General features: G+C 37.9%; 2 protein-coding genes across 5 annotated transcripts in view; one reads left to right on the top strand and one right to left on the bottom strand.

The window, feature by feature from the left end:
* Nucleotides 1-403, bottom strand: part of METAP2 (methionyl aminopeptidase 2) — a 28,859-nt gene extending 28,456 nt beyond the window's left edge. Inside the window, exon 1 of one of the 2 annotated variants that reach the window (XM_045463372.1) lies at nucleotides 139-403. In XM_045463372.1, coding sequence (XP_045319328.1) covers nucleotides 139-289 — 151 coding nt within the window. In that variant the 5' untranslated portion in view covers nucleotides 290-403. The remainder of the gene's footprint in view (nucleotides 1-138) is intronic. The other variant, XM_045463371.1, reaches the window with a different exon arrangement.
* Nucleotides 284-21,686, top strand: part of LOC123590328 (uncharacterized protein C3orf20 homolog) — a 123,337-nt gene continuing 101,934 nt past the window's right edge. Inside the window, exons 1-4 of one of the 3 annotated variants that reach the window (XM_045463351.1) lie at nucleotides 284-385; nucleotides 702-876; nucleotides 14,859-14,931; nucleotides 15,043-15,128. In XM_045463351.1, coding sequence (XP_045319307.1) covers nucleotides 14,872-14,931; nucleotides 15,043-15,128 — 146 coding nt within the window. In that variant the 5' untranslated portion in view covers nucleotides 284-385; nucleotides 702-876; nucleotides 14,859-14,871. Of the gene's footprint in view, nucleotides 386-552; nucleotides 877-10,971; nucleotides 11,395-14,858; nucleotides 14,932-15,042; nucleotides 15,129-21,686 lie in introns of those variants that run through there. The other 2 variants (XM_045463349.1, XM_045463350.1) reach the window with 2 other exon arrangements.

Here is a 21,686-nt window from a genome sequence, read left to right as displayed (position 1 = left end):
TTCAACACACACTCAGTCCTGGGAATCAGTCCAGTGCAGTGTTCCGAGTCCCCCAGTCTCTTGTCACCCCTGCCGGGCCTGGGCCGAGCCGTTCGGCAATCCCTGGCGGGGACTGGGAACATACAAAACTCCCTTTACCTGTGGCAGCCCCTTTACTCTTCTTCTTCTTCCGTCTTTTTTTCTTGGCTGCCTCCTCAGCCGTAGAGACAGCTCCCTCTTCTCTGTCGTCTGGATCCAGGTCGCCATTCAGGTGGCTCCCGGAGGACGCTGCCTCCTCCACACCCGCCATGTTGCCCGAGAGAGCGCGAGACAGTGAGACAGAGCGGCGAGGGCCCGCTCCTTCTTCACCCACCTACACGAACGACGCCGGAAGCTGCTCTCGATGGTAGGAGCGCAGGGAATGCTGGGATGTTGGAGGACTCGACGGCGCGAATCGCGCGCGAAGCGGTGTTGGGCGAGGCTGAGGAGGAGTGCTGGACTGTGGCTGTTAAAGTGCTAGTGGGGCTGCCTTATACACCTTTTTTGTCCCGCGCCTTGGGCATTCCCCGGGCACATTGAATGGCTGTGCTTGCCCAGCCCTCAAGAGAGAGGGACGTCTGTGCTGAAACCGAAAAGTCATATTAGCGGATTTATGAAGCGTGCCGAAAGCGAGAAGAGGGCCCCAAAATGTGTTCACTTGTACACCTTTTTTTTTTTTTTAGGACTCAGAAGGACTGCGTTGTTTTTCACAGTTACAGTTCACGACGAGGCTGTCCAAGCACTTACGGTGATGAACCTGCAAAAGAGACTGAAGAGGAGTTTATTATTAGAGAAGGCAAGGGAAAACAGCGTTTCACGGAGGGAGTGATTAACCGCAGAGTGCTGCTAGGAAGTCAAGTAAGAGGACTGAAAAATGTCAGTTGCATATAGTAACATGGAAGACATTGGTGACCTTAGTAACAGCTACTTAGATAGTGAGAGATGGAAGGCGGACTCCAGAGAGTTGAGGAATGAGAGGGAGGTGAGGAAATAAGAGACTGTCCTCATCCTTCAAATTTCAGCTGAAATGCCACTCCCTCCGAGACTCTTCCTCGGTAATCTAAATCAGGCCCTGCTTTTACAACCTCTCGTTGAATTCTTAACCTTTCATGGCAATTTGTAATTACATAATATGTTTGATAAATTGGTTTATGTCTGTCTCCCCAACTACCTTGGGCTCTGAAGAGAACACCCTGTGTATTTTGTGTTCTTCACCAGCACCTACCTCTAAGCTAAAGCATAGTCTGAGCTCAGGAAATAGTCATTGTATCAATAGCACTTTAAAAGCTCCAAGTACTTTATTTTCTCATTTTATCCGCTTCTGAGTTGAGGAAATTAGAAAGTTTTGTGAACTTAGGTCACACAGCAAGTGAATAGAATCCAAACAGGCATCAGGCACCAAAAGTTAAATAATTCTGTATTCTGCCTTCCCAAATGAAATTTCAAATCAGTAAACATTTATTGATTGTAGGTTAGAAATAATTTTTCTTGATGGGCAATAAAAAATGAAGGACAAATCTGTACCCTCAAGAAAGTGTAGCATTCAATGAGACAAAAATTTAACTAAATAAGAATAAAATAATACTTACGCTAATACTTAAGTCATTTAATTCTTTTCTATTCCAAGCTAATCTATCACAAAGGTGAGGAATTTTAAAACAGTCTAGAAGATATTCAGACTAGGGGCAAGGATGTGACTAAGCTCAGGAGAAATCAAAGCTCACCCTTTTGAGGTGCAAGGCTACTGCAGAAGATTTTTTAACATCCTTATAAGTAATACGTCAAAATGCCTCCAAAATTTTTTTGTAAATCTTCCCGGTTTTTCTGTAAATTCTGGGAGTACTTGTACTGTGGCTACTATCTCAGACTCAGTTGAGGAGACACAGGATCCTGGAGGACAGAAACTGTAGGGTTGATAAATGAATTTTCACAAAGGGGTGCTGGTATAGGTTGACAGAATTATCAACGTCAAAATAAAATTTGTTCACTTAAAAAAATAAGCTACTAAAATGCAATAAGACAAAATATTATTTCTTTGTTGGAAAGGGATTGTACTCTACTTCTCCCCCCTTTTTTTCCTGAAAAGAAGCAAGAAAACTAAACTTCAAGGTAGTTGTATAAAAACAATATATATCTCAACAGTATGGTAGTCGATATTTGTTGGATGATTGTTTTCCAGGAAATTCCAGAGTTTGAGATAACTGAGTAAGTACTTAAAATAATAGCCCGTTACACTCCTTATTTCCATCATTTTTCTTCATTTAGTTTCTCTACAAGAGGAAATTGAATAGGATAAAGGAATGGGAAATGTTGAAATCTCAAAGAATCTAAGAGAACTAAGAATCTAAGTAAATAATGTAACTCAATACCAGTACAGGCTAAAATATTTTTCCTAGCTGGCTACATGAAGTAATTTTGTCTCAGATGGCTAACTAGATAAGCAGATAAAAATGTATTTTTTCCTTAGGGAGATACTTTTCCATTTATAAAGTCAATGCATTATAATAAGACATATATTTTTTAAAGATTTTAAGTAATCTCTATACCTAACATGGGGCTCAAACTCACAACCTTGAAGTCAAGATTCACATGGTCTACTGACTGAGCCATCCAGGTGTCTGGATACAATAAGACATATTTATTATTTTGTCCAGAAATGTATTTTTTGCTAAGAAAACCTCGATTCAAAAAATGGACATTTTTAGCCCCAGTCTTACTTTTTATTTTGAAGTCCTTGATAGTGGTATGGCTTTGGACAAGTCACTTAATTTCTCCAAATTGCACTTCTCTTACTTGTGTTAACTAACATTAACATTAACATACGTTTCCTTATTTCTAAAATGAGTATAATAATAGTACTACATAGAATATGGAAATTAAATTTCAATATGGAGAGAAAGCACTCATGGTAGCACAGTGTCTTACACAATAGTGATAAATGTTAGCTAACTTTACTGTTAGTAAGCCATGCTCCTAAAAATTTTACATTTGTCTGGATCATTTGATGGCCTAGATATCCTAAGGCACTCTTATGTTTTATTGACCTGGCAATGGGTTAGCAAGAAATATATTAGGAAAAAAATTGAGAAGGCTTGATTTCTTAATGTTAAGGGTAAGGATATTTTTTTCATATCTTTATTTTTAAAACGTGATATAACTCTTTAAAAATCTATAGATGACATGGCATATACATGCATATGCCGTGTGTGTGTGTGTGTGTGTGTGTGTGTGTGTGTGTGTGTGTATACACACACACATGCCAGTCTCCAAGTACAGTCACATAGAGGTTAGGGCTTCAACATGTGAATTTGGGGGGGGAACAAAATTCAGATCATAACACAGACATTGCCAAATGCCTTCTTATAGAAGGGTGCAGGGAGTTATTCCCAGCGAGAGCCACTGGCATAAAGGCATGAAAGAATATGGAATGTTTATGGTAAGTTCTTGCTGAGGAGTAAATTACAACTAGATTGTAAAGGGCCTTTTATGTTACCCTAGAGGATAGCTTGTATTGTAAGGCCTGAAGGTGATATGTCACAGGGATGTTTAAAGTTTATTATTTTAGAAAAAAGTCTAAAATAGAAGGCCATAATAGACATGTCAATAACCTGTAAATAAAATGATTACTATGTGCCATTAAAAGCCAGAAAAGGATATGCATGTAGATTATATGGATAAATTTAAATGGTTATGTAACACAGAGATTTTCAAGCTAGCTAAAGGTCACTGTGATGGCAGTCTAAATTCTAGAGCAATGGTTGCCATCCAATAAATGGTTTCATTTAAAAAGCCAAATAGGGGTCGGCTAAGTGTCTAACTCTTGATTTCTGCTTAGGTCACGATCTCATGGTTTGTGAGATCAAGCCCGTCAGGCTGTGCACTCACAGCACAGAGCCTGGTTGGCATTCTCTTTCTTCCCTGTCTCTCTGGCCCTCCCTGGCTCACACACTTGCTCTTTCTCACTCTCTCTCAAAATAAATAAACTTAAAAAATAAAATAAAAAGGCAAATATATTTAAAGAACTGTTTTCTTTTTTTTTTTAATTTTTTTTTAATGTTTATTTTTGACAGAGAGAGAGAGAGAGACAGAGCATGAGTGGGGGAGGGGCAGAGAGCGAGGGAGACACAGAATCTGAAGCAAGCTCCAGGCTCCGAGCTGTCAGCACAGAGCCTGACGCAGGGCTCGAACTCACAGACCGCGAGATCATGACCTGAGCTGAAGTCGGATGCTCAACTGACTGAGCCACCCAGGCGCCCCTAAAGAACTGTTTTCAACGAGGGTATGGTACTTTCTATTTTTTGAAGTTGAATAGTCTTTTAAATTACTATGAAATGGTAGTGAGAGTAGATGATGTTGGGTTTTGTGCCCTGACAAAATTTTTAAAAAAAGAAAACCATACTATGTCGGTTCTCAAAACCATTTTTTAGACTTTTCTGAACAGTGAGATCTCTAAGTCTAATGGCCTCTATTCTAAAGAAAACATTGGAAATGACAGAGCCTTGTAGTAGAGGAGACTTGCTAAGATGTTACTGTTGATAACAGTATTGATAAGAACTTACAGAAGGCTGTTGGGGGGCCAGAGAGGAGAGGTTGGATTGCAGAAACATTTTGAACATAGATTTAAAGGAACTTAATGGTCCATTAAATGTGGAGAGGTAGAAGTTGAGGATCACACCCAGGTTTCTGGCTTGGGTTCCTGGGTGGATAGTGGTACCACTCTCTGAGATAGGGAATAAAGGAGGAGGAGGAGGTTTTGTAGGAGTTGGAGGGGAAGATAAGCATTGCGCATTTTAAGTTTGAGATGCCTGCAGAGCATCCAGACAAAGATATCTAGTAGTCAGTTAGAAATATGGGTCTGGAGATATAGACATGTGAGTTATTAGGACTTGGGTGGAAGGCTATGAATGAGGTAATTCAGGGAGAAGAGAACAGGACCCAAAACAACAACCCAGAAGGACACTAATGTTTGAGGATTTTGTTTACAACAAACAAGAGTGGAAAATTCTGTTAAAAAAAAGTACAAAGAAATAATAGGACAAGAAGGAGAAAATGCTTTAGAGAATAATCACATAGAAATAAGGAGAAAAAAAGGGTTTACAGAATAAAAGTTTGGTCAACTATATTAACTGCTGAAGAAAGATTAAGTAGCATGAATTCTCAAACTAGAGCATTGATTTTAGCTATCAGGAGGCTACTGGTAACTTTAGTGACAGCAATTTTGTTAGCACCAAAAGAGGGATCCTCACAAGAGATTGGGATGCACTATCCTGAACGCCAGCTCAAAGAGCAAAGGATCCTTTATCCCAAACTTACTTTATTAGTGACTCTTGCAGTGTTCTCCTCTTTTGTTCTAGAGAGAGTGTTTCTTGAAATTACATGTGTGGCTCTGTTGCCACGTACTCTGGTATAATTCCTTTCCTATTTTAGTTCTGTCCAACAACATCCTAGGTTACCTTTTGTCTTCAAACATATTATTATCTCTTTTTGTAACTGGAGAATAGATACTTAATAATAGAACTTTACCTTCCCCATAATCTCTATGTAGCATCCATGTATTTAGGCTGAACTTTGGGAAAGACATATATGGTTCCAAGAAATATTCCTATGGCCAAAATGTCAGGAGTATCATTACCTACATGGAAGTTTCAAGTGTTTATTAGTCAGGGATACATAGGAATCAATATTAAGAGTTCATAAACAAAAGATAAAAACTACATGAAATACTGGAGGACAAATGACAGTACCATTCATAGACTCCCTCTTCCCATCTCTCCTGATCATGGTTCCCTACTACTTGTAAAAGAACTGAGGGTTATTTTAGTGTTGAAGATCAAGGTGGGCTGAGTTGAACTAGGAATGTATTGTGAATGAGGTTGTAATGAGCCCTCATGATTAGGATTAGTATTCTTATAAAAGAGGCTCCAAAGAGGTCCCTTGCCCCTTCCACTATGTGAGGACACAGCTGTCTATAAACCAGGAAGCTGGACCTCACCAGACACAGAATCAGACAACTTGAAATTGTCTTATTTGGTTGATTTTGATTTTTTTTTTTTCTTTTTTGCTTCAGTTTGGATGGTTTCATTGCTTTGCCTTCAAGGTCACTTTTATAGTGTCTAATTCTGATGAAGCTTATCTGGTTACCTTTTCATTTCAGATACTATTTTCTTCAGTTCTAGAATTTCCATTTTGTTCTTTTTTTATAGTTTCCATTTCTCTATTGAGATTTTCTATTTGTTGTCTTACTACATTTATGTTTTCCTTTAAATATTTAAACACATAATAGCTACTTTTAAGTCCTTATCCCCTATTTTCATCATCTCTTTCATTTCTGAGTTTACATTTTTTTCTCCTGGTCGAGAGTCACATTTTCCAATTCTCATGTCTTGTAATTTGCTATCTTAGGCTAGAAACTACAGACACTACTCTGAAAGACTTTTATTCTCTTTCATGATGGAGTATTGAATATTGCTAAAATAGTTAATTTACTTGCATCTCAGTGTGACACTTTCAAGGTTTGTTTTTAAGTTTTGTTTTTAGAGCTAGAATACCCCTTACTCTAGGACACCAGTGTTCAATACGAAATCCACTAACCACATAGGGCTATTAAATAATTGAAATGTGACTAGTCAAAATTGAAGTGTGCTGTAAGTGTAAAATGAACACTGAATTTCAAAGACTTAGTATGAAAAAGATTGTAAACTATCTCATTAATAATTTTCTGTGTTGAAATGATCATTTTTGGACATATTGGGTAAAATATTTTATTTACATTAATTTTGTTTACTTTTTTACTTTTTTTCCAAGAGGTTACTAGAAAAAGTTTAACGTTTATGTCATTATATTTCTCATGAAGTATGCTACTGTAGTGCTAGTTTAACCCCATTCATAAAACCTAGGCTTTCTGGGATTTCTACTAAATTTCTCGGATAGTTAAATAGACCTTTCCACTGTGGTTGGTTGGAACACCAACATCTCCCATTCCTGTTCAACCTCTGATCATTGTTCAACCCATAGTTTCTCCATAGTTGTTCTCTTCCTAATAGTTGCCCTTTGCCTAGTCTTGCAGTCTTTTCCTGTGCAGACTTCTCTGTGCAACTTCCTTCTCAATGATATCTGGTCTCCATCTCCTCAGCTCAGATACACCACCATGCTTTATTTGGCCTTTCCAGTGGAAAGTGCCCCCAGACAAAAGCCACTGCAATCCTGAAGCTCGTTCATTTGTTTCTCTTTTGTAGGGATAATAGTTCTGTGTTTCCTATTGATCAATGTCTAAAAACATTTATTTTGCCTAGTTTGATGGTTGTTTTTGGTGGAAAGTCTTATATCCAGTATCAGTTGCTTTATCATGATTGACAGTAGAATTCTTTATTATGATCTTTCATTTTCATGTTGGACATTTTCCTTACATGTCTGATGGGTGTTGCTTACGTGTTCGTATTTTACAATAATGCAGTGGGAGAACTGTGACTTCTATGTCCATGGGCAGAGCTTTGCCAACTGGGAAGTTTTGCTTTAATGTGAATGGATGAAAAAACTAACCATAGACATTGGATGCCTGTAATGGACACTGTTGGAAGTCTACCCAGAATTCATTTTCGTTTTTTCCTTGCTAACATAACCCTGCTTTTGGTCAGTTGTCTTTGCCTAACCATGTGCCTGACCAGATGAATGTATCCTCCAGGGTACACCCTGATTGGGCTAAGCTAATACACAACAATTCTGATCCTTCCTGTGACTTGTTTAGGAAGGACATGTGTCACAATTTTGGTCAATGAGACATGAAGAAAAACCATTGAATGGTAGAAGATATTTGTAAATGATATATTAAATAAAGGACTAATATCCAAAATATATAAAGAACTATACAATTCAACACCAAAAAAACAAACAATCCGATTAAGAAATAGACAGAGGATCTGAATAGATATTTTCCCAAAGCAGATACACAGGTGGTCAACAGACACATGAAAAGATGCTCAACATCACTAATATCAAGAAAATGCAAATCAAAACTGCAATGAAATACTACCTTACACCTATCAGAATTGCTAAAATAAAAAACGCAATAAAAAACAAGTGTTGGCAAGGATGTGGAGAAAAAGGAACTCTCCTGCACTGTTGGTGGGAATGTAAACTGATACAACCACTGTGGGAAACAGTAAGGAGGATACCCAAAAAATTAAAAATAGAAATACCATATGATCCAGTAATTCCCCTACTGGGTATTTACCCAAAGAAAATGAAAATACCAATTCAAAAAGATGTATACACCCTTATGTTTATTGCAGTAGTATTTAAAATAGCCAAGATATGTGGCAGAAAAACAGACACTCAGATCAATGGAACAGAACAGAGAACCCAGAAATCGACCCACAAATGTATGATCCACTAATCTTTGACAAAGCAGGAAAGAACATCCAATGGAATAAAGACAGTCTCTTCAGCAAATGGTCCTGGGAAGACTGGACTACTTTCTTAAACCTTACACAAAAATAAACTCAAAATGGATGAAAGACCTATTTGTAAGACAGGAAACCATAAAAATCCTACAGGAGAAAGGTAAAAACCTCGTTGATCTCGGCCACAGCAACTTCTTACTCGGCACATCTCCAGAGACAAGGGAAACAAAAGCAAAACTGAAGTATTGGGACCTCATCAAAATAAAAAGCTTCTGCACAGAGAAGGAAACAATCAGCAAAACAGTATGGAAAGGAATGGGAGAAGATATTTGCAAATGACATATCACATAAAGGGTTAGTATCCAAAATCTATAAAGAATTTATCAAACTCGGGGCGCCTGGGTGGCGCAGTCGGTTAAACGTCCGACTTCAGCCAGGTCATGATCTCGCGGTCTGTGAGTTCGAGCCCCGCGTCGGGCTCTGGGCTGATGGCTCAGAGCCTGGAGCCTGTTTCCGATTCTGTGTCTCCCCCTCTCTCTGCCCCTCCCCCGTTCATGCTCTGTCTCTCTCTGTCCCAAAAATAAATAAACGTTGAAAAAATTAAAAAAATTAAAAAAAAAAGAATTTATCAAACTCAACACCCAAAAAACTAATCCAGTGAAGAAATGGGCAAAAGACATGAATAGACACTTCTCCAAAGAAGACATCCAGATGGCCAACCAACACATGAAAAAATGCTCAACATCACTCATCATTAGGGAAATACAAATCAAAACCATATTGGATACCACCTCACACCTGTCAGAATGACTAACATTAACAACTCAGGCAACAACAGATGTTGGTGAGGATGTGGAGAAAGAGGATCTCTTTTGCATTGCTGGTGGGAATGCAAGCTGGTGCAACCACTCTGGAAAATAGTATGAAGATTCCTCAAAAAAATTAAAAATAGAACTACCCTATGACCCAGCAATTGCACTACTAAGTATTTATCCAAAGGATACAGGTGTGCTATTTCGAAGGGGCACATGCACCCCAATGTTAATAGCAGTGCTATCAACAATAGCCAAAGTATAGAAAGAGCCCAGATGTCCATCGGCAGATGAATGGATAAAGAAAATGTGGTATATATATACAATGGAGTTTTACTTGGCAATCAAAAAGAATGAAGTCTTGCCATTTGCAACTACGTGGATGGAACTGGAGGGTATTATGCTATGTGAAATTAGTCAGAGAAAGACAAATATCATATGACTTCACTCATATGAGGACTTTAAGACACAGAACAGTTGAACACAAGGTAAGGGAAGCAAAAATAATATAAAAACAGGGAGGGGGACAAAACATAAATGACTGTTAAATATAGAGAACAAGCAAAGGGTTGCTGTAGGGGTTGTGGGAGGGGGTGATGGGCTAAATGGGTAAGGGGCATTAAAGAATCTACACCTGAAATCTTTGTTGTACTATATGGTAACTAACTTGGATGTAAATTTTAAAATTAAATAATTAACTAAAAAAAAGTGATGTTAAAAAATAAATAAAATAGCCAAGGTATGGAAGCAACCTAAATGTTTATTGACATATGTGTACACACACACACACACACACATGCAGTGGAATGTGATGCAGCCACAAAAAGGATGAGATCTTGCCATTTGCAACAACATGGATGGACCTGGAGGATATTAAACTAAGCAAAATAAGTCAGACTGAGAAAAAGAAATACCATATGATTTCACTCATATGTAGAATCTAAAAAACAAAGCAAATGAATAAACAGAACAAACTGAAGGTTGCCAGAGGGAAGGCGGGTGGAAGGAAGGCCAAAATGGGTGAAGAGGAGTGGGAGATACAGGCTTCCAGTTATGAAATGAATCAGTCCTGGGAATGAAAGGTATAGCGGCACATGGCTGGCTTGATCACTGGAGCATGCAATTCTTGATCTTGAGGTTGTAAGTTCAAGTCTCAATCGGAAGTAGAGATTACTTAAAAATAAAATCTTTAAAAAATTAAAAAAAAATAAAAGGGTACAGTATAGGGAAAACATATCGTCCATGATATTGTAATAGCATTGTATGGTGACAGATGGCAGCTACACTTGTGAGCACAGCATAATGTATAAAGATGTTGAATCACTATGTTGTACGCCTAGAAGTAATGTAACATTGTCAGCTATACTCAAAAAAATTTTTTTAAGTTTATTTACTTATTAGAGAAAGAGAGAAAAAGAGGAGAGAGAATCCCAAGCAGGCTCTGTCATATGATATGTCATATGTCATATGAATAATGCTACTATGTTGTCAGTGCAGAGCCCGAGGCATGGCTTGAACCTGTGAACTGCAAGATCATGACCTGAGCTGAAACCAAGAGTCGGACACTTAACTGACTGAGCCACCCGGGTGCCTCTCAAAAAAATCTTTAATGTAAATATATAGTAAGTAAATAAATAAAAAATTTGAAAAGAAAAACCCATTGAGAACATCTGGAAAACGTTTCCTAAGTTAAAAAAAAACACAAAAGAAAATATGGTCCCTTCTTTTAGGTGTTTTCAAAGCTGAAAATGATCCTTGGGGATGAAATCTGAAGAACACAGAACAGAAAGATGGGATGATGCTGGATCCTTGGTGATGTCATTCAGCCAATGAATTGGAATCCATAGGCTACTTATTCTACCTCCAAACATATGAGATATCATATTTCTGTGTTGTTAAATTTCTGGTAATTATAAATAAAGACATTCTAACTTTATACAAATTCCAGAATGTAGACGACTTGGTGCTCAACTGGCTCTCTTAATCCAGAAGTTCCAAGTTTACATTTCCAGTGACTGAGGATGACCAAAATAAAAGACATGAATGGAATCAGTTGGTCTTGAAGTTCTGAACGGAACTCTGGTACAAAGTTATTTTGGAGTCAGAACCAACAGATCTCTAATATTCCTTGGGTCTGAAAATTGCAGCAACTGGTGAGACAGAAGGTTGGTACTTTTTAAGGCACTCAGATATTTTTGAGGGCTTGAACTTTGGAATTTGATATCTTTAGGTTGTTATGGGTAGAAGTTGGAACTGGCAGAGACTTTTGGGTACTCTTTTTTTAAAAATGGTAATTTACATGTCAAAAATTCATCATTTTAAGGGTGTAATTCTGTAGTTTTTAATATATTACTACTGCTATTTAATTATAGAATATTTTTCATCCATCAATTAACAGACATTTATGTTGTTGCTATTTTTTAGCTATTATGAATAATGCTACTATGAACATCCCTGTATAAGTTTTGGTGTGGACATATATGTTTTCGTTTCTCTTGGATGTATATCTAGGAGTACAAGTGCTGAGTCATATGGGATAATTCTATGTTCAACATTTTGATGAACTACCAGACTATTTTCAAAAGCAACTGCAGCATTATACAGTCCTACCAGCTATGTATGAGGTTTCTAATTTCTCCATATGTTGTCAACACTTATTATTGTCTTTTTTTAAATTATAATCATCCCAATAGGTATGTAGTGGTTTTGATTGTAATTTAGCTAATTACTAATGATGGTGAGCATCTTTTCATGTGTTATGGGCTATTTGCATATATTCTTTGGAGAAATGTTTTTCCAAATCTTTGGTCCATTTTTAAATTGAGTCATTCATCTTTTGTCTTTTTGTTGAATTTAAGAGTTCTTTATATATTCTAGATACTAGATTCTTATTACATAGGGTATGCTTTGCAATTATTTTTCCCATTCTCTGATTCATTTTGATTTTTTAGAGTTTATTTGTTTGTTTTGAGAGAGAGAGAGAGCACATGTGTGCATAGGAGGGACAAAGAGAGGGGAGAGAGAGAATCCCAAGCAGACTCCACACTATCAGAGCAGAGCCAGTGTGGGGTGAGATGATGACCTGAGCTGAAATTAAGAGTCAGATACTTAATCTACTGAGCCACCCAGGCACCCCTTGAATTGATTTTTGTATATGGTGTGATGTAGGGATCTAATTTCATTCTTTTGTATGTAGATATCCAGTTGTCTGATTACCATGTGCTGAAAAGACTATTCTTTCTTTCATTGAATTATTGTGGCACCTTTGCCAAAAATTAATTAACAATAGATGTGAGGGCTTATTTCTAGACTCAGTTCTAATTCATTGATCAACTGCAGTTGACTTTTGAACAACACTGGGGGTAAGGGCACTGACCCCCAACACAACTGAAAATCCACCTACAACTTTTTACTCCTCAAAGCTTAACTAATAGCCTACTATTGACCTGAAGCCTTATCAATAACATAAATAATTGATCAATACTTATTTTGTAGGTTGTAAGCTAGAGAAAAGAAAATGTTATTAAGAAAATCATAAGGAGAAAATACATTTATGAGGGCACCTGGGTAGCTAAGTTGGTTAAGCATCCGACTCTTGGTTTTGGCTCAGGTCATGATCTCACTGTTCATGAATTCGAGCCCCACATTGGTCTCTGCTGGCAGCATGGAGCCTGCTTGGGATTCTCTCTCTCTGCCCCTCCCCTGCTAGCTTGCTGTCTCTCAAAAATCAATAAATAAACGTTAAGAAAAAGAAGAAAATACATTTATAGTACTATAAAATCTCTGCATTATAAGTAGACTCATACAGTTCAAACCCATGCTGTTCAAGGGTCAACTGTAGCATGCTTGACCACAATTTGTGTTTTTATAAAGCAAATTAACTAATAATTATTAAATGAGAGACTGATCTCAGCATAGCATGGAATTTGTCATCCTCAAATTTTCATACTTGATTTTTCCAGTGAAAGGAGGCCACAGCAGAGGTAATAGAATTGTAACCTTTATTAGGGTGGGAAAAGGCCTTCAGCTCAGCTGCGACACAGGCAAGAAATCTTTCAACTCTTAAAAAAAATAAAAAATAAAAAATGAGCACTAGTACCCAGGATGTCTCCCCAGAAAGGTACTCTCTCACACGGTAGCAGGTTTCACTTCTCTCTGTGCATGCCTTAAAGCAACCCCACTGGCAAGGAGCCCTACTTCATCTACATTACCCATCAGTTTGAATTTCTACTCTTAACATTTTTAAAAAAATATATCCCTGAAGCAGCTTCTGCTATAAGCGCCTGCCAGGGTTGTTTAAGTTTCTCCTCAGGTGCCAATTACTGGCGTGTGATTTTTTTGTGCTCTGGTTCCAAAGTAGCATGGATTTTAAGTGGTGCACCATAACCCTGTTTTTCCCATAAGCCCTATTATTTCTAGTGCAAAATATTGCAAGACATAAGGTTTTTCATGAATGTACATAACATGTTACAACATAAATGCCTGTATTTTTACATTTTAACCGAGGATTTTTGAGATACTGGATTCACTTAAAGTAGAATCTTCAGCTACAGTGGCAGGACAATGAGATGGAGATGTGTAGATAAATAGGAGTTTTGCTCTCCTTCAAATCTTCATTTTAAAGACATTCTCCTACTTAAAGGATGGGCTAATCCAATCTGGGCCTCTGAAATTTTTCTTTATTAATAATAGTAATAGCTAATGACCCTCAGTCCATCCCATTTCCCAGTCCATTGATGTTGTTGCTGCTACTCAGTCCTCCACTGTGTGCTCCTTCATCCTTCTACTACAAATCCATTAGGCCAGTTAGCTATGGTTTAGCCAGCCCCAGACTCCACCCCACTGCCCCCAGTCACAAGTGGGTTTTCACAGCCTACTAGGTAAAATGTGTCCTCTTAGTCCATGCTTCCCAAACTTAGGCATTTTTCAGAATCACCTGGAGGGCTTGTTCAACCACCGGTTCTTAGATGCCACCTCTGGAGATTCTGATACGCTATACATGAGGTCTGAGTGAGGATTGGCATTTCTAACAAGGTCCCAGGTGATCCTGAGGCCCCGCCTCCAGAGACCATATTTTGAATGGCATTGCTATAAATGGCCCTGTCATCAGCAGTGTTAATTATCTTAACCAGTTCCTTCCCTGTCAAACCTTTTTCCCTGGCCATTGCATTGGCACAGCCATTCACAACCAGGGGCAGTTTTGATCCCCAAGAGATATTTGACAATGTCAGGGAACACTTTTTGTTGCCATAACTGGGAGGGTATGCTACTGGTGTCTAGTAGGTAGACACCAGAGATGCTGCTAAACATGTTACAATGCTCAAGGTAGCTTCTTACCACAAAGAATTATATGGCCCAAAATGTCAGTAGTGCCCAGGTTAAGATACTTGGCAGGGATGTGCTATCGCTTTGTTTGCCTATAGCATGCAATCCTTCTGATTGCATCTATGTCAAGTTGATAGCCTATGAAGCAAAGATAGAGATAAAAGAACAGTTGCATTTCCCACCCCAAATTTTTTTTACATTTCATTGAAAATACAACATCTAAACTTTCGAAGTGTAAAGTGCTTTGAAAAATCACCTATAAACATGATAACTTGTCTTCAGAGTTCTAATTTCTCCTTCTTAGGTCTCATGGCAGAATGGAAGACTTTACTGAAGCCAAATCTTTGGATATTGGGCCCATCTATTTCTTTGATCAGGTAATAATATACCTCAGTCTCATCAAATTGTAGTTTGCATTTCTAAAAATAATTAGCTTTGGACCAGTATTTTTCTCTGCTTTTTAATCAGAAAGTTTTCTTTCATTTTAGATGAAACCAAAAAGGAAAATATGGGAAAAAAGAGAACGTGAAGTCCATTTCCCCCATTTGAGATACACCTCAAGAGCTATTTATAGGTAAAATATTTGGAATTACTCTTCAATTGCTGGGATCACTTTACATTTTCAAAGAGTTATAGGTGCTCAGGACCAGTGCTTCCTATTCCCCATCCCTTAAGAAACTATATCAAGGAATTTCCTATTTCAAAGTTGACCATGAAGCCAATCAGAGAACTTTATTTTAGCTAGATCAGTGATTAATTGAAGCATAATTGGTCATATCTGACCAGTCACTCTGTTTGCCGCTTTCCACACAAACCCAGCCTCAGTTTTGCTTTACAGGGTTTGTACTAGATGTACCCTTTGGTTTCTGCATTGCTTACTTTCTGTTCCTTTTTCTTTTTTAAGTGTACTTATTTTGAGAGAGAGAGCAGGGGAGGGGCAGACAGAGAGGGAGAGAGAAAATCCCTATCATGCTCCTTACTGGTAGCACAGAGCCCCACATCGGCTCACAAACAATGAGATCATGACCTAAGCTGATATCAGGAGTCCGATGCTTAACCAACTGAGCCACCCAGGGACGCTTCTTCCTGTTCCTTTTCATATTTTACTTATATATTACCTTTTTGATGAGACTTTTCTTGATTATCCTATTTCAAATTTCTACCCTGTCCTCACTTTGGCATTCCCTATTCTTCTTCCTAACTTTCCTCATGCATTTATCACTTTCTATAACATTATAAATGTCATTCCTATTTCTTTGTTTGCTCTCCCTCCCCTTGTGAGAGTATCAGGTCTATAGGGAAGGATTTTTTTAAATCTACTTGATCACTTATCTATTCCCAGTCCTAAAAGCAATGCTTAACACACAGAATGGGCTTAATACAGATTTGTGTCCGCCCTTAAATATAAATGAAATGATGGAACTAGTCATTTCACAATGTTTTTTACCCGCTAATTACTACAGTTTTTTAACTTGGAAATTAAAATACTCCAACTCATCTTAGAACATGTATCACAAGGTTGTATAAGGTTAAAAGCTGTCAGTTATACCAGTGAGTTCTTGAGCAGGGGCAACTTTGCCCCACAAGGGGCATTTGGCAATATCTGAAGACATTTGTGGTTGCCATAACTAAGGATGCAACACTAAACATCCTACAATGCACAGGACTGCCCTCCACAACAGAGAATTATCTGGTCCAAAATGTCAATAGGGCCAGGGTTGAGAAACCATAGTATACTCTCATGTGGTAGAGTTTGTTTGTTTGTTTGTTTGTTTGTTTGTTTGTTTGTTGTTTTGAGCCTGCTATAACTTTTCTCAAGACCACTGCAAGTTGCTGCTCTTTTCAGAAGTCTATTGTCTTTTTATTTCCAACTCTTTCTGTTTGAAAAACAATTCGACATAACTTGGTTATTTTACATTCACAGTAGTTGGCTTATAATTGGCACCCAGTAAATGAGTTCAGGTTGTCATAGGGGCAATAAGTAGGTCTGTTTATCATAAGGCTCCAGGGCTTTATTGGCTGCCCGGCTTTCTTATTTGATGCATGTCTTAAGCATTGCTTCTGTTCATTCCAATTAGAAACACCCTGTTTCTTCCACTGGCTATCCTACTGCTGCCACTGCACCAGGAGTAAAATCCACACTTTTTACCATGAGCTGCAAGTCCTTCTGTCATTTCCTCTCCTACCTGCCCTCTGACTTCCTTGCATGCCATTGCTCCCCAGACATTATGGCCTATCTGTTCTTTTAACAACCAAGCCCACCTGCTTTTGGTTCTTTGCATCTGCTGTACACTCTCCTTTGAATGTTTTTCTGCCATATTATTTTATGCTTGGCTCTTCCTCCTTATTATTTTAGTTTCATTGCAAATGCCACCTCAGAAAGGCCATCCCTGATCTCCCAATCCAAGAAAGCCAAACATACACCACCCCCGTCACTCTATTACAGTGTCTTGTTTTATTTTCCTTATTACAGTTATCACTATCTGTAATTTTCATTGCCTTCCTTTCTCTCTCCCCTCCTTCTTCTTCCTTTCATTTTTCCTTCCTGTCTTCCCCATTAAGGTCCATGAGGTAGAGTTCCGTTCTCTTTGCCATGTCTCTCTAGCGCCTAGAACTGTGCTGATGAATATTTCTTGAATGAGTGAGTCATTTCTTCATATGTGCTGTTCCTAGAGAAATGGGGCTACTTTTAACACTGAGCCAGGTGCCAAGACCTTCATTGTTGATTATCTCCTTAAGGTTTTTAAGTCTGGTTTTGAAATGTGTAGTCCATTATTTGAGCTTCTGTCTGAAAAATAAACCAGACAGGTAAGTATTATTTTTAAAATGCACATTCAATTTCTCAACAACCCTCTGAAGGAAGTAAAATTATTGACCTTATCTTACATATAATAAAACTGAGGCAATTAATAAATGGTAGGTGTTAATATTATTATTGAAATAAGTAGTTTTTATCATTTCATTTGAGCAATAGGTAAATCTGACAATTATGAATGCATATTTACAGGATGTTACAAAAAAAAAATACCTTAAAGTGAAGATAACACAGTATGGCTCATACAGTTTGTATTGGAGTTTAGTAAAATGATGTTTATGAAAGCAACTTTAAAGCTATAAAGAGATAGAGAAATTTCATGAGTTATTATATTTAAAGTTTTCAAAAATGGGTCTTCCATCTTTTAAATATCAGTGAAAATATAACTAATGCCTAAAGATCAAAGATTTAAGATCTACATTTAGAATTCTTATGCAAATTAAAATACCTTTTCATCTTAAAAACATTCCCTTTTACTTTACTTAAATACTTAGTTGGGAAAGTACTGTTATTTTTCACATTATGTGAATGGAATTATTATTTAGAAGAGAAATACAAGTAACTCTTTAGTGCTGTTTACCATTTTTAAAAATTTTTTTAATTTTTAATGTTTTATTTGTTTTTGAGAGAGAGACAGAGACAGAGTGTGAGCAGGGGAGGAGCAGAGAGAGAGGGAGACACAGAATCTGAAGCAGACTCTAGGCTCCAGGCTCTGAGCCATCAGCACAGAGCCGAATTCAGGGCTCAAACTCACAATCCCTGAAATCGTGACCTGAGCCACAGTGATTTAACCAAATGAGCCACCCAGGTGTCCCAGTGCTGTTTACCATTTAATAAAAACTTTATGCAAGTGAAATTCCATCGAGTGTTGATAATGTTTTACCACACTGACTTGGTGGAAGAAAACACTTTGAAATTGTAATGACTTGGTTAGCTGTCTTAGAAGTCTTTGAGCAACTGGTTTAGGGAGCATTTCAAAGGACAGCCCATTTAAAGTACTTTTGTTCATACCTCTGATAGTGTAGTGAAATCAGTTTTGGTTTCTTATGCAATAGATACTGATTGAATAAATGAGTAAAGATAGTAGCCAGATTATAGATTTTAAGCTCCTGAAAGGGAAGGACTGTGTCTTCTCTGTGTATTCTGTGTAACACAGTGTCCATGCAATGTATGCTTGATTGTCCTCCTAGATTTTATTATATCAACTATCAGAGGCTTGAAGATACCTTTGATGTTGCTCAGTAAAATATGTGCTTGGGATATAAATGTTCTATATCCAACTCATGGCTCCTATCTTTTTAAAAAAACTTTTTAATGATTTTATTTATTTTTGAGACAGAGAGAGACAGAGCATGAGCAGGGGAGGGGCAGAGATAGAGGGAGACACAGAATCCAAAACAGGCTCCAGGCTCTGAGCTGTCAGCACAGAGCCTGATGCAGGGCTCAAACTCATGGACTGTGAAATCATGACCTGAGCTGAAGTCGGACGCTTAACCGACTGAACCACCCAGGTGCCCCTCATGGCTCCCATCTTAAAGAAGGATCACATCTGAGCAAAGCCACTAACCCACTAACATTGCTATCTGGACCTAAATCTATCTTTTTTCTCTTTATACTAATATTTGTTGAGCAAATATGTGCTAGAGAAACAGTAATGAACAAAACAAAGCCTCTGCTTCATGGCTTTCATTGGAGCAAAAGGAAACAAATTAAAGCCAAATAAACAAGTAAATATATAGAATATCAAATAGTGATATGTGCCTTAGAGAAAAAAACAGGTTCAAGGGGAAGAGGGTGATGCTATATTGTATAGGGTGTTCAAAATGGCTCCATTTCTATAGTAATATTTGAGCAGAAGATGGATGTAAGGGTGTATAGTACATAACAGTGAGAAGCATCCTTGGTCTATTTGAGGATAACAAGGGGGCCAGTGTGGCTGAAGCAGAATGAATTGGAAGAGAGTAGTAGGAGATAAGATTATAAGAATAAGAGGAAAGGGAGAGGCATCTATGTGTCTCAGTTGGTTGAACATCCAACTTCAGCTCAGGTTATGATCTCAGAGTTCATGAGTTGAGTTTGAGCCCCGCATCAGGCTTGCTGCTGTCAGCACTGAGCCCACTTCAGATCCTCTGTCCCCTTCTCTCTCTACCCTTCCCCACTCTCTCTCTCTCTCTCAAAAATAAATAAACATTAAAAAATAATAATAATAAGAGAGGTGCGCCTGGATGGCTCAGTCCGTTAAGCATCGAACTCTTGATTTCAGCTCAGGTCATGATCTCATGATTCATGGGTTCAGGCCCCTTGTCAGGCTCCATGCTGATAGCTGTGGAGCCTGCTTGGGATTCTCTGTCTCCCTCTTTTTCTGCCCTTTCCTTGCTCACTCCCTATCTCTCTCTCTCAAAATAAATAAATATCTATAAATAAATAAATAAATAAATAAATAAATAGCAAAAAAAAAAAAAAAGAGGGGACGGAGACGGTCAGATCATGAAAGACCTTGGGTGCCACTGTTATGCGGGCTTTTATACTGAGTGACATGGGAAGCCATTGCAGAATCTGAGTGTAGAGGGGTCACTGGACCTGATTAAATGACTAGGCTTGTGTGTTGAGATTCAATTTTAAGAACTGGGGGGAAAAGCAGAAGATTAGATAAGAGCCTATCTATAGTAATAATCTAGGCAAGGGATGATTGTAGATCACCTAGTGTGATAGTTCTGAAAGAGGGGCAATAAGGTTGATTCTGGATATAGTTTAAGGTAGAGATGACTGGGTTTGTTATGGAATGGATATAGAATGTGAGAAAAAGATAGGATAAAGATATCCAAAGATAACACCAGAGCCTTTGACCTGAACAGCTAGAAGAATGGAGTTGCTATTTATTGAAGTAAGTAAAAACTAAGGGAAAAACAGGTTTGGTGAGAAAGACCAGGAGTTCATTTTTGGATATGTTGGATAAGTTGACCTTGAGATGCCTTTTAGAGATGTTATGTAGAAAGTGGGTATAAAAGTTTGGGGGTCAGGTGTGAGGTCAGAAGTAGATATGTATATTTGTGAGTTGTCAGGGTCTAAATAGTTTTTAAAGCCTTTCAAATGGGTAAGCTTACAAAGGGAGTATAGGTAGAGAGAAGAAGGGAGGTGTGAGAGGGAGAAGTTAACTCAGAGATGAAGAGAAACCAGCAAAGGGTTGGAGAAGGAATATCCAGTGAGGGAGGAGAACCAAGAGAAAGTGATGTTCAAAAAACCAATGAAGAAAATGTTTCAAGAATGTTCAGTTATGTCAAATGCTGCATGGGAGTTGTATGAGTTGAAGACTGAATAGTGACTGTTTGGTTCAGTATGATCAAGGATTTTGGTGACTTTAAAAGAGGCTTCTCTGTGGAGAGGTGGGGACACATAGAGTGGGTTGAATAGAGAATGGGAGCAAGTATAAACAACTTTCAAAACTTTGCTTTTTCAAAGCAAAACAGCTTTTACTGTATACCACTTCACACCCATTAGGATGTCTATTAAAAAAAAAAAACAGAAGGTAACAAGTATTGGCAAGGATGTGGAGAAATTGGATTGTGCATTGCTGGTGGAACTGTAAAATGGTGCAGTGACTGTAGAAAATTATATGACATTTCCTCAAAAAATTAAACATAGAGTTACCATGATGTAGCAATTACAATTCTAGAAGTGAAATCAGGGACTTGAACAGGTAGTATATACCCATGTTCATAGCAGTATTATTCATAATTGCCAAAAAGGTGGAAGCAACCCAAGTCCATTGACAGATGAGGGGATAAACAAAGCGTGGTATACACATACAATGGAATGTTACTCCTTAAAAAGGAAATTTCGACACATGCTGCAACATGGCTGAACCTTGAAGACGTTATGCTAAATGAAATAAGACAGTCACAAATGAACAAATATTGTATGATTCCTCTTATATGAAGTTCATAGGGTAGTCAAAATTGTAGACACAGAAGTAGAATGGTGGTTACCAGGGCTGGGGGTGGAGTGAGTGATATAGGGTATATAATGTCTCTTCTACCTTCTCAGGATCTCCTACCGGGATGGATATAAGACAGATCAGTAGGAGAAAAACATTTTTATCTAGTAATTTTTAAGTGTAGAACAAACACCCAATGGAACAGAGTTGAATGCTTATATGCTAGGTTGGACAAAATAATAAACTGTGAAAATGTGACAAGACAAAGGGGTAGGCTAGAGCAACTAATCCTTGAGAAATGACTCAGAAGGTAAGAGTTTAACAAAATTTGTTTGTACAGATTTTTCCTGACCTCAACTTAATCTTTGGTGATAAGAATGTTT

The sequence above is a fragment of the Leopardus geoffroyi genome, chromosome B4 (genome assembly GCF_018350155.1).
Source record: "Leopardus geoffroyi isolate Oge1 chromosome B4, O.geoffroyi_Oge1_pat1.0, whole genome shotgun sequence".
In the NCBI taxonomy this organism is placed as follows: Eukaryota; Metazoa; Chordata; class Mammalia; order Carnivora; family Felidae; genus Leopardus; species Leopardus geoffroyi.
This window is presented reverse-complemented; position numbering and strand designations above follow the sequence as displayed.